Below are 13,500 nucleotides of genomic sequence, written 5' to 3'. Positions count from 1 at the left end.
TCAGGGAAATGAGAAATTATTTCTTATCAATGCCTGGAGCTTTCCATAGAACCACACTCATTTTTCTTTGTTCTCCATCTATCTGGATTAGATTTTAGACAGGCAGAACAATACTGAGGGGTTTTGGAGCGCACATGCACACCTGGATCGTTGTTTGGCAGGTTGATAAGTGAAGCTCACCTAAATAGGTTAAATGGCTCTGGTATTCCCAAGGAGTGGTACACAGTTCCTAGTATGTGGTACTGCAAAGGCTGTATATTGGGCAAACTCCAGGGTTCTGGTGCAGAAATTTAGTTTTACTACTTCCATTGTTTATAATAGAAAAATGGGTCCAGAAACAGATGTGCCAAAATACTACAGGAAGGCCTGTTCTGAAGAATTTCTATCCAGGAAATATCAGAGTATTACGGTAATTTCAGATCGTATATGGGTCACAGGCAGCAGTCAATGTGATGATCTTGTACTAAATCCTAATGTCCATTTGACCATATTAAAGATCCATCACAAAATCTGATATAGTTTCCAGTGCTTCCCTTTGCTTCCCCTTCAGAACATAATTCTCTGCAGGAAAGCAAAGAAATGTGTGATGGACATAAATTCTGCACTTGTGCAGTGGCGCAGAATTCCCCCAGAATTAGGTTATGTAGCCCAACCTGTATACTGAGCCACGCCCTGTCTCTCCACTCGGGCCCTCTGCCCCTGCTTTGGCCAGGCCTCTCTGTGACGGGTTGGGTCACATAACCTTGGGAACTGCCAACTGATGTGCTGAGGCTACTTCTGAGCCCGTTTTTCCCTGGCAGCGTGGGACTTCAGAACCCTGCCTGGTTGTGCCAGACACGCTTGCCTGCTACAAACACAGCCTCAGATCTGAACCACATCCCTCAAAAGCTGCAGGCTAAACTGAAAACAGCTTAAGAAGTGTTCCTGTCTCCAACACTCAGGTACCCAACTCCCAATGGGATCCAAATCCATTTTACCCTGTATAAAGCTTATACAGGCTAAACTCATAAATTGTTCGCCCTTTATAACACTAACTGCGGCCGGTGGGAGCTGCAGTTGGCCAAACCTGCAGGTAAACAAACCATCCTGGCCCGCCAGTGGATTTCCCTGATGGCTCACATGCCAAAGGTTGCTGGTCTCTGGCCTATAGCTAGGCCTCTGTGTTTGTCATGGAGGTCACAGAAGTTACAGATTCCGTGACTTTTTGTGATCTCCGTGACTTCTGCAGGGGCCAGTGTGACTGACCCCCAGGGCCATCCAAGCAGCTGCCCCTTCCCCCCAACAGCAGCCCCCTGGAGCAACTGCCTCCCAGCAGCAGCCCCTTGATTTTCCCCCTAGCAGCGGCCTCTGCTGATGCGTCCCCAACCAACAGCGGTCCTTGCACCCCCCAGCAGTGACCCGTTTAATATTTAGTCAGGAGAATGTATAGTATAAGTCATGGACAGGGCATGGGCCGTGAATTTTTGTGTATTGCCTGTGACCTGTCCATGACTTTTACTAAAAATACTCATGACTAAATCATAGCCTTATCTATAGCTGAAGGAAGCTGGCATGCCTATTTATCTTCTTGATAAACTGTAGATTAACTTAAAATGTGTTGTAATAAATTAAGAAAACAGGCAAAAAAACTTAGATCCAAGCTTTATTCCAGCAGTCGGCAACCTGTGGCACATAGCTCGCTGGGCCAGTTTGTTTATCTGCCATGTCGGCAGGTTCAGCTGACCATGGTGCCCACTGGCCATGGTTCGCTTTCCCAGGCCAATGTGGGAGGCGGGAAGCCACGGCCAGCACCTTCCTAGGCCCTCGCTGCTTCCCGCCTACCTCATTGGCCTGGGACGGCGAACCACTGCCAGTGGGAGCCGTGATCCACCGGACCTGCCGATGCGACAGATAAACAAACTGGCCCGGCCCGCCAGGGTGCTTACCCTGGCGAGCCGTGTGCCAGAGATTGCCAACCCCTGCTTTATTCATTAATAAGTTACATTTTTCCATCTTCAAGTATCTTCCTGGATCACAGGCAGTTGGTAAAGAGCAGATGCTTAGATATTACAGTGATGAGCACAATACACAACCCTAACCTGGCTAGATCTGTTCTTTTAATTCAGATTCTCTTTGGTGATTTCAACAGATTATAAACAATCATGTTTTACAGTGTACTGTGATGCAAGTTACCTCCAGGCTTTCCTGGTATGCTTCAGCATATTTTTCTGCTGGATCACAAATAGAGCAATCCAACACCTCTGTAATTCTTGTCACATTATCTGTATTTATTGTAACTGGCTTTTACACAATGTAAGCAACAACAATGGTGTAGCCTTTCCTCTTTCTATACAAGAAGGATCACCATAAAAATGACTATTGAATGCCTGTGTGGTTAGGGAATAAAATCACTCATCCCAGTGAAATAAAGTTGGTGGGCAGTACGCCATGTTGACTACATCTACGTAAACGATATGAGATGGGATAAATTTAGAAGGACACAATTAGCACGGGGGATTTTCAAAGGTATAAAGGGGAGCTAGGGGCACAACTCCTCTTGCCTTTCAATGGGAGTTAAGCTCCCCCTTTGCGCCTTCAGCAATCACACCTTAGTTTTTATATAGAATATTTTACTTTCCATTGTTTGCATATAGTAGCTTGAAAATACAATTACTTTCCATACTCATAGTGTCTTGCCATTTAGCTGGTTATGCATATGCCCCCACCCCCCCTGCTTGTAATGGAACCAAAACTAACCTGGCTGTAGTATGTTCAGCACTTTTTTTGAGATACTCCCATGTCAGCATGGATAACAAAATAGCAAAGTTAAGAGTACCCTTACTGTTGGATAGCTAGCTGATGTTGCAGCATTCTGAGGGGAAGTTCCCACATGTTTTTGTATTTAAAAAAACATGGAACTAATCCTGTGTGTTTGTGACACCAAACACACACTCACAATTGGCTTTATTCTTTTTTTAACACAAAAATATAGGCCTTATAGGCACTGGGACTTTTATTTTATTTATTTTTAATTAGATGTTGCCCCAGATTCTGACTGAAGATTAAGTCAAGAGTTATTTCAGTTACTTTATTAATTGTGCTATAGTCCTACAGGTTTGCCCAGGGGAGTAAAGTTTCCACAACTGTGTAAGACCCTTCCAAATTGCAGCTATGGGTACAGGAGGACCACAAGGATTCTTCATTCTTTAATAATGAAAATATCAGATTGAAAACCTTTTGGTTTCTTACAAATTCATAATTTTACCTGAAGTCATGATATAAGAAACTAGAGATTTTTAGAATTTGCATTTCAGCCATTTGTCCAGTGTCCAGGTTTTATAAATTCAAGTGGAGTATAAGAAATGACATAATCTCTTTGGAACAAAGATCGTGATCTTCATAAGCAAATTTTTATTGTCAAATATTTTAATGACAAAAAGAAGAGAAGGAGGCAATTTGGGACTCTAATTCAGCAAGGTACTTAAGCCTAACTGTTTTAAGTATGAGAGTTGTTTAATTGAAATCAGGGGGACTACTTAGGTGCTTAAAATAGACACACACCTTGCTGAACTGGTGTATGAGGGCAGGGACCATCTTATTTGTTACTTGTTTGTTCGGTTCCTAGCACATCAGGGGCCCTGATTCTTGTTTGGGATCTTAGGTACCATCGTATCGAAATAGTAATTGTATGCAATTATTAACAGGTATTTTGTAAAGTATGTGTGCAGAGTTTTCTATGAAATGCTGTTCAGTTTGTAAACTGTAGCAATTCAGAACTGTCTATTTTCAAGTCAGCAATCTGGATGCTATTAACTATTTCTGTAGAATGAAAAACAGCAGTTCACAGCTGTTATATGTTAAAAAAAATGGAGGGGGTTAACTTGGGGATCTTTACCTGTAATGTTGCATGTTCACCTATAGATAGTTTAAAATGTATTTATTTAGAACCTGTAATTTTGTTCTTTGATTCCCTGATTTAGCTTTCCATTGATTGCTGAACTGGATGGGACTTAATTTTCAATTTTATCAAGGTTTAGGTTCCTTTTTTTTTCTAGTTGATCTCAATTTTATTTTATTTTTTAAATTCTTGACATATCAGAAACAAAGGAAAAACAGAGCTGTGACATCTTAAGCATTATCTTGTCAATTCATCTTCACCTCAACTTGCTGAGAACACCAGCAGGTAGTGCCAAGTGAACAGTTTTTTCTCCTTTCTCAAGCTATCAATCTGGACACCTTTCAGTGACAACTCACTTTAATTTGTGCTGATCTGGAGCAGTATTGTGATACAACTGGTCTGCTTTGGGGTCCACCCATAATTAAATTAGTAGTGTGCTTAACTCTTTGCGCCCTCTACATTTGAATTGTTTAAGCAGCATCTTCAGCAAATGTTACAGATTTGTGTAGGCTGAGGGGTACTTCCTGCTAGACTTCTAGACCCCTTAAACTAAGATGGACCTTTACCTAACCCCTTTGAACTTCAGGTTCTCTTCTAATTACTGACACAGAATGCTGAAACCAAAGTGACTTAGTGGTCAGCAAAATCCTTTGTTTCTGCTCCATTGTGTATTCACTTGTTCCTACTGAGATGATAGGAAATATCCCATATGTTTTTCATTGGTCTCAAATTAGAACCATCTGCTGGTATCAAGAAAAGCAGACTAGTGGAGTTGAGCAGCAAAGGAATATGTGCGCCAGACTGCTGCAGAGGGCAGGGACTGTATTGCTTTCATTTGCTCACCCCTCTATAGTCTGTTCTCTAAGCTATCGCAGTGGCAAAGCTTGGAATTTAAAGTTTCTGAAATATTCATCTTTTCTCTATGCTACTTAGCAAAACAGTGAGTGGAACATATTCTCATTGCACGTTTTATTTTTCTTCTATTAAAAATAATTTCCCAAAATAAAAGGAACTAGTTTATAAGTGTAAGCTTGCATAGGAACTGTTTTTCATTAGAATCCAATCTAGAAATCATCTAGAGAGAATCTTCCAGCTACTTATAAAGGTACAGTTTATAATCTCTGCTGAAGAGGTGGGAACTAAAATAATAGAGATGTTACTAGTCACATTCTTTTTGACTAGATCTAATGTTATCAACCTTCACTTTTCCAAACCTTGGAAAAGTTCTGTTTTTGGCAGGGTACGGTATTTTTTTCTTTTAAACTAATCATATTTAAAAATAAAAGCTTTGTCCTGAGGCTGAGTTTTTATATGCCAAGATATTACCTGAAGTGACCTCTTACGATTAACCCCCGGAAACAAGAAGAGATGGGAGGGTGGACTATAGTGGAAACACAGTCAGATATAAATGTATAAATGTAGTCATGCCAGCAGCACTGTAATAATGACTTTGGTATCTTTTGAAGCAACTCCGCAGCTGATGTTAAAACAACTTTTAAAATAAATTATTTATTGTAATTTAAATTGAATATGTAATTTTGACTAAGCGCATGGTGAAGCATTGGAATGGGTTACCTAGGGAGGTGGTGGAATCTCCATCCTTAGAGATTTTTAAGGTCCAGTTTGACAAAGCCCTGGCTTGGATGATTTAGTTGGTGTTGGTCCTGCTTTGAGCAGGGGATTGGACTAGATGACCTCCTGAGGTCTCTTCCAACCCTAATCTTCTATGATTCTATGACATCCCTCAAGTACCAGATTTCCTTCTCTGTTTTTCTTTCTCAGGGGTAGTCTACACTATCACGCAATATAGGCGCAGCTGCACCACTGTAGTGCATCTGGTGAAGATGTGCTATGCCAATGGGAGAGCCCTCTCCCGTCAGCATAATACTCCACCTCAACGAAAGGCAGAAGCTAGGTCAGCGGGAGAGCATCTCCTGCTGACATAGCACGATGTGGACACCGCTTTAAGTTGATATAACTTACATCACTCAGTGGGGTGGCTTTTTCACACCTTTGAGCGACGTAATTTACATTGACTTAGGAGATAGTATAGACAAGCCCTCAGTTGAAGAATAAATATGATACCTTAATTAAGATTGCTTTTCTTACATTTACTGTGTAGTAGCCCAGGCGGGACAGAGACAGTGAAATTGTAGGTCAATATAGTTTTTTATCGTGGCCCACAGTGTTTTCCTATAACATAGAAGTGTTGCCTTTGACGAGTAAGAATACCTGATACTTGGTGTACTATGTGGATCTCGTCAGTCTGGCTCACTTCTGTATTAAATATAAGGACAGCTGTGATGAGTTCCATTTAGGTATACCCTTGTGGCACCTGACAAATTGCCAGTGTGACCGTCCAAGTAGGCAAAGCTTGGGTGTTCTTGACATAAGAGTTTGGTACTGATTCTGGCCTTGCCTATTACAAATGCCTTTTCTTTCCCTTTTTTTGCAGATACTGAGCATCTTTATACTGTGGTTTTTCAAGAAATATGTGAACGCTTTGGAAAGGCTTATACCTGGGATTTGAAATCATTAGTCATGGGTAAAAAAGCATTGGAGGGAGCACAGATTATTCGAGATGTACTTGAACTTCCAATGACCAAAGAGGAGCTACTGCATGAAAGTAAAATGAAGCAGGAAAAAATATTTCCTAATGCTGCATTGATGCCAGGTGTGTCTCTTCAATATTTAAATAACTGCATATGAAATTATTTAAACTCTGACTATTGTATAGTTAGTTCTAAAACCTCCTTTCACAAAGCACCTTCTCTCACAGACCTGATTTCTTCACTCTTGGCTTGACAGGTTTTGCTAAAAATTGCCTGTTTACTTGGTAGAAAGGTACTGAGGATGCTGAGAGCTTTTTCATATACACTTATGGAACAGCTGCTCTTAATACATGTTTTAAAGAACAGAAAAACACATGGATAGGATAAATATGCATGAAGTTTATAAGTTGCATGATCTAGTCTTCTTTTTATAATATTTGAGAGCAGCTGTGTAATTCAACAAGTTTATTTTAAGGTGTGTATGTGTATAAACTCTAGTGCAGGGGTAGGCAACCTATGGCACGCGTGCCGAAGGCGGCACGTGAGCTGATTTTCAGTGGCACTCCCACTGCCCGGGTCCTGGCCACCAGTCCAAGGGGCTCTGCATTTTTATTTAATGTTGAATGAAGCTTCTTAAACATTTTTAAAACCTTATTTTCTTTACATACAACAATAGTTTAGTTACCGGTATATATTATAGACTTATAGAAAGAGACCTTCTAAAAACATTAAAATGTATTACTGGCACGCGAAACCTTAAATTAGAGTGAATAAATGAAGACTCGGCACACCACTTCTGAAAGGTTGCTGACCCTTGCTAGTGTATTTGTGTAAAATAGACAAGATGCACGCCTTTACACATGTAGACAGATTTATGTGTCTGTCCATGTATATATTTTGCATATTCTGAGTGCTTGCTTGAACTTGTAATCTTAGTTCCTTTAGTAAAATTTTCTTTCATTTATGTTTGTAGTATGTAATTGGAGAGGGGAAAAAGCCCTAGGTAACAAGTTCAAGCATGCAAAAGAAGAAAATCCTAAACTAAGTTTGTTACCAACATAGAATTTAAAGTTAAAGTTTCTAGAGCAAACAGCAATATTTTATGTCAAAATATAATGAGAGAGGGCAGAATAGCAAATTCCAGGTACGTGTAAAGTAGCTTAATTAATGTAACTGTAACAAACATAACTTTTGGAACTTTCTGCATTTTGAATGTTGGCCTTTCAGCCTTTATGATGCAGTACTAGTAGTCTAGAAAAAATTTTTTGGAGGGGTAGCTGTATTTATATCTTATTTCCTAATATCTTAAAAGGGCTGGGGATAAAAGGAATGTATGTGGGGGTGAGGATGGGAGGGCAGCAAGTTTAAAAAAACAGAAACAGAAAATCTGGATATAATTTGTATATTCAACTAACACTCAGCTGGCCCACACTCCTCACTGTTGCTGCTCACAGACACATCGCAGATGGGCTGGTGAGCACACAGTATCAGAACTCAAGACGTGGTCACAACCACAGCTGTCACTGCATATCAACGTCAGGGAGCTGAGAGCAATTCGCCTGGCTTGCCAGACATTCCAGGCTCATCTTCAGGGCAAACGTTTCTCAGTATTGATGGAAACACCACAGTAATGTTCTATATAAACAAACAGGGTGGTGCTCGCTCCTCTCCCCTGTGCCAGAAAGCTCGCCGACTGTGGGACTTCTGCATCATACACTGCATTCAGCTACAGGCCTCCTATCTGCTGGGAGCACAGAACAAACTAGCGGACCATCTCAGTCGCTCGTTCAACACTCACGAGTGATCTCTCAGAGTGGTCATTGCCCTTTCGATCTTCCAAAGGTGGGGCTATCCCCACATGGACCTGTTTGTGACGTGGACCAACAGAAAATGTCAGCTGTTCTACTCCTTTCAGAACCACAGCCACAGTTCCATAGTGAACGGCTTTCACCTACCATGGACGCGTCACCTGCTATATGCGTTCCTGCCTTTCTCCCTCATACACAAGGTCCTCCTCAAGATCCAGCAGGACAGGGCTTCAGTGATCCCCATAGCACCAGCATGGCCCCGACAGCACTGGTTCACCACACTTCTGAACCTATCAGTGGACAGGCCAGTGGCCCTTCCTATGCTCCAACACCTCATCCCATAGGATCATGGCCAACTACAACATCCCAACCTGGAGTCCCTCCACCTCATGGCATGGAAATTCCATGGCTCAACCAGCTTGAACCGCAGTGCTCGGACTCTGTTAGGTAAGTTCTGTTGAGGAGCAGGAAGCCCTCCACCCGAACAGCTTACCTGATGAAGTGGGAGTGTTTCTCCATTTGGTCCATACAGAAAATACCTCACTGCAGCAAGCCTCTATTCCCCTTGTGCTAGACTACTTCTTGTACCTGAAGCAACAGGAGCATGCAATATCATCTGTTAAGGTACACCTGGTGGCCATTTTGGCCTTCCACCCAGGTGTGGTGGGCAGGTCAGTCTTTAGCAATCCCATGGTGGGCTGGTTTCTTAAGGGCTTGGATAGGCTTTACCCCCAGATGAGGCAGCCCATTCCTCAGTGGAATCTTAACATGTTCCTTTATGGATTTATGAGTCCCCCTTTCATGCCCCTCGTGACCTGCCCCTTATCCTACCATTCCTGGCAGGTGGCCTTTCTGGTGTCCATAACCTCAGCCAGAAGGGTCTCCGAGCTCAGAGCGCTGACTTCCGAGCCCCCCATATGGTCTTTTACAAGGACAAGGTCAGTTACGCCCTCACCCAGCATTCTTACCCAAAGTAGTATCGCAATTTCATGTTAACCACATTTCATGTTAAGACATATTTCTACTGGTATTCTTTCCTAAACCTCATGCCAGCAACAAAGAGCGGGCACTCCATTCCCTGGATGTTAGGTGTGCCCTGTCCTTCTACACTGAATGCACAAAGCTGTTTTGTAACTCACCAGAGGTTTTTATTGCAATCACCGAAAGGATGAAAGGGCTTTCCGTCTCATCCCAGCACATCTCATCATGGATAACGTCCTGCATCAGAACGTGCTATGACCTGGCTAAGATCTCAGCCCCGGCATTGATGGCACACTCCGCAAGAGTGCAGGCCTCTTCTGCTACGTTCCTCGCCCAGGTCCCCATTCAGGACATATGCAAGGCAGCAACATGGTCTTCCATCCACACCTTCACATCACATTATGCCATCACTCAACAGGCGAGGGACAATGCAGCCTTTAGCAGAGCGGTACTGCAATCAACAACTTGGTGTACTCTGACCCCTCCTCCATCGAAACTCCTTGGGAGTCACCTGTTGGAATGGACATGAACAATCATTCAAAGAAGAAATGACGGTTACCTACCTTTCATAACTGTTATTCTTCAAGATGTGTTGCTAATGTCCATTCCAAATCCCTTCTGCCTCCCCTCTGTCGGAATACTCCATCAAAAAGAACTGAACAGACAGCGGGCCAGCAGGGACCTATATACACCACCACAAAGGCACCACTCCAGGGGGCTCGACAGCTGACCCAATGGGTACTACTAGGATAAAAACTTCTGACAATTGTGCACATGGCGCGCGCGCACACACCTATTGGAATGGACATGAGGAATACATCTCGAAGAACAACAGTTACGAAAGGTAGGTAACCATCTTTTCTCATAGCAACTTTCAAAGTTGGAGAACACGAAATAACACAAAAGTCAATTAAGCAAATAAATAAATAATAATATTTTTTAAAAGCTTTCTTACCACCCCCACCCAAAACAGGCTTCAAATTTTTATCTTCTCTGTTATTTTTTGGCTGTTTGTTCTTTTACTTGGATTCATCAAATTGCTGTTGGCTTTCTTTTCCTTCTTGAAGGGAAGGATAGCTTTGACCTCCTGGGTCTTGTTAACTGGAGATCGATCAAAACTGTGGCTTGTCAACTCTTTTGTACAAGTAATAAGAAGGTCAGTAGTGTTCTGGATTGTGGAATAAGTGAGTTCTTTAAAAGGGGAACTGTTTGCCAAATAAATGTAGAGGAATCTGAAATGTCTCTACATCCCTTACATCCCTTTAAAATTGTAAATCTCATTTGTATTTAGACAATTTGGGGTCAGAGCTGAAGGCTGAACTAATTTAATGAAATCATTTGTCTTTCATTCTTGTCAAACTTTTATGTAGGCAGAAAGAAAATGTCTGATTTAGCAAGTGGATGAGGATCCATGTCTCAAAAAATGATAGAAAAGGATCTCAGCTAGTGGACTTGTGAAGATGGTCTGCACAGATTTGGATATCAAGCTGATAGGCAGCTTCTCAATATGTGAGAATCATGGGAGAATATGTTCAATTATCAATTTTGCTTTCCTACTCTCTGAAGTGTCTAGGAGCAGCCCCTTTGAGTAGCAGCCCTACCACAAGGAAGCTCTGAAGTTTGGTATTATAAGTGCAGGACTAAAATATGGAGGAGATTCTTAGTTGCTCCATCAGGGACATGGAGCGCTACCTCAGAAAAATTATATTCCTTGAAAAGAACACAAAAATCTACAAAAAATAGCATGAAGCTAAAAGGAAAGACACGTAGTAGACTGTAACACAGTTCTTCTGTGCTATATTTTAAAGCTAATTATGAAAGTAAAGTATATTTAATAGACTACAAACAAAAATTTCAGAAGTCACTTATACACTTTAGGAGTCTAATCCATGAGGATTAAGGTCCTAAATCCCATTTTCAATTGAAAATGTTAATCCATTGGTCTGCTTTCAGATTCTGTCTCAAGTTAGTTTCTACTGACCTTCACAAGTAAGTTGAATTACAGTTACTGCCATGAAGGGAGTCAACAAGCTCATTGCGGTTTTGATGCCAACCAAGCAGTAAAGGTAGCTGTTAGCTTCTTGACTCCCATCAGCAAATGACATATTTCTTCTTTAAAAATTACTGATTTTTTGTGTGTGTGCTCTCATTTCTATTTTTCTTAAGTCTTTCATATCTCAGTCATGTTTCTGCTTTCTTCTTCAAGCAGCACTGAGTTCCCTGGGAACTGCTAAGTGGGTTGTAAACAAAATGACGGATCTGAAGAAAGAAAAAAAGTCACTTTACCCATTCTTGAAATGCCATGGCCAGGCAGAGGAAAACCAACTCATAGGTGAAACGCCTTGTAAGATGTAGGATCTATGGTGAATTTTTTCCTGATCCTACAAGTGGGTAAAACGGTCAAATTGTTTCTAACAAAATGTATTTCTGTTGGAAAATTGCTTCTTTGAAAACTAAATTTTTTGCTAAAATTTTCTTTTTTTTTTAAATAATCTATTTTATGTAACTCCAAACAACAGCAACAACAAACATGGGTTTTATTCTTACAACAGCCTTTCTTCATTTGCATACTTAACTTAAAAACTTAAAAAAAAAATATACCCCATCCATTCTTGACTTAAAATTTTCCAGTGATGGAGAATCTACCACACACTTGATTAATTCTTGCAATGATTAATTACTGTTTTTAAAAACTGCCTTATTTCTAGTCTGAATTTGTCCTGCTTCGACTTCCAATCATTGGAACGTATATCTTTGGATTTTATATCTTTAGTAGTTTAAGAGCCTTCTATTATCAAATTTCTGTTCCTCATGTTATGCTAAACAGAATAAGTTTCTTGAATCTTTCACTTTAAGGCATATTTTCCAATCATTTAATCACTATAATGGCTCTTCTCTGAAACCTCTCAAATTTTTCAAAATCTTGTATGAATTGTGGACACCAGAATTGACCATAGTGTTCCAGTTACAATCGCATAACTGCCAAATACAGAAGTAATGTAACATTTTAATTTCTACTCGTGAGTTCTCTGTTTGTATATCCAATTATTTCATTAGTCCTTTGGTCATAACATTGTACTGGGAGCTCACATTCAGCTGATTATACGCTGTGACCCCTAAATCTTTTTGAGAGTCACTCCTTCCCAGAATATAGTCCCTCATCCTGTCTATTTGGCCGAAATTCTTTGTTTCTAGTTCTGTGACTTTTCATTTAGCTGTAGTAAAACTGTGTTTGCTTTTGACCAGTTTATAAAATAATCTGGATCACTCTGTAACCTGTCCTCTTCATTATTTACCACTTGCCCAAAGTTTATCAGTGAAGATTTTTTGTTTTCTTGCAGTTCTAATTGATGAAAATATTAAATTGCATAGTGCTGAGAATTGATCTCTGTGGGACCCCACTAAAATTCATCCTTTCAGTGATGATTCCCTATTTACAGTTACATTTTGGGGTATGTCAGTTAGCTAATTTTTAATCCATATAATATATTCTGTGTTAATTTTGTCTCGTTATAATTTCTTAATCAAAATGTTGTGTAGTAGCAAGTCAAATGTTTTACAGAAGTCTAAGTATGTTACATTAACACAATTGCCTTTAGCAATCAAACTTGTAATTTCATCAAGAAATATCAAGTTAGTCTGACAAGATCTATTTTCCATAAACCCGTGTTGACTGGCATTAATTCTATTGCCTTCTTTAAGTCTTTATTAATCAAGTCCCATATCAGCTGCTTCATTACTTTTGCTTGGGATCAATATCAAATTAAAGCTTTTCAGGGTTTCATCAACTTTTTAATAAAAGTAAAGCCAAAATTACCTCTTGGAGCTCTGGCAACTTGGACAGTCAAAAACATTGTTGACCAATCATAGTGAGATCAAATTGTAAACACACAGCCATAGAATCTCTTTAAAAAAAAAAATTAGGAGAGTCCATAAGAAAAACTAAAACATTGCTATATTTATATAATTTTAAAAAAAGATCAGTTAAACAAAATGTATAGCCAATTTAGCATACTGCCAAGATCCCTTTTCCACCTGCTTTTAGATTGGTAGAAACATGAACTTGCAACAGTGCTCCTTTGACTGTACAAAGTCATTCCTGTGATCAAATATTCGTTACATTAGTCCCAAATACCTAAAATTGGGTATAGTTTATTTCTTACATAATTTATATTCTTTGTGTGAGGGAACACATTGTCACTATACATTGTACTTAACTTCATGGGGTCCTTGAGTGAGTGCAAGAAACATTCTTGCATTGTCATTTATGTACATGTTATCA

General features: G+C 40.2%; 1 protein-coding gene across 1 annotated transcript in view; it reads left to right on the top strand.

Annotated features, from left to right (window-relative positions):
* Positions 1 to 13,500, top strand: part of PUDP (pseudouridine 5'-phosphatase) — a 145,814-nt gene that overhangs the window by 41,246 nt on the left and 91,068 nt on the right. Inside the window, exon 2 of the mRNA XM_030572322.1 lies at positions 6,333 to 6,551. Coding sequence (XP_030428182.1) covers positions 6,333 to 6,551 — 219 coding nt within the window. The remainder of the gene's footprint in view (positions 1 to 6,332; positions 6,552 to 13,500) is intronic.

This window comes from Gopherus evgoodei, chromosome 1 (assembly GCF_007399415.2).
Source record: "Gopherus evgoodei ecotype Sinaloan lineage chromosome 1, rGopEvg1_v1.p, whole genome shotgun sequence".
NCBI lineage: Eukaryota > Metazoa > Chordata > Testudines > Testudinidae > Gopherus > Gopherus evgoodei.
This window is presented reverse-complemented; position numbering and strand designations above follow the sequence as displayed.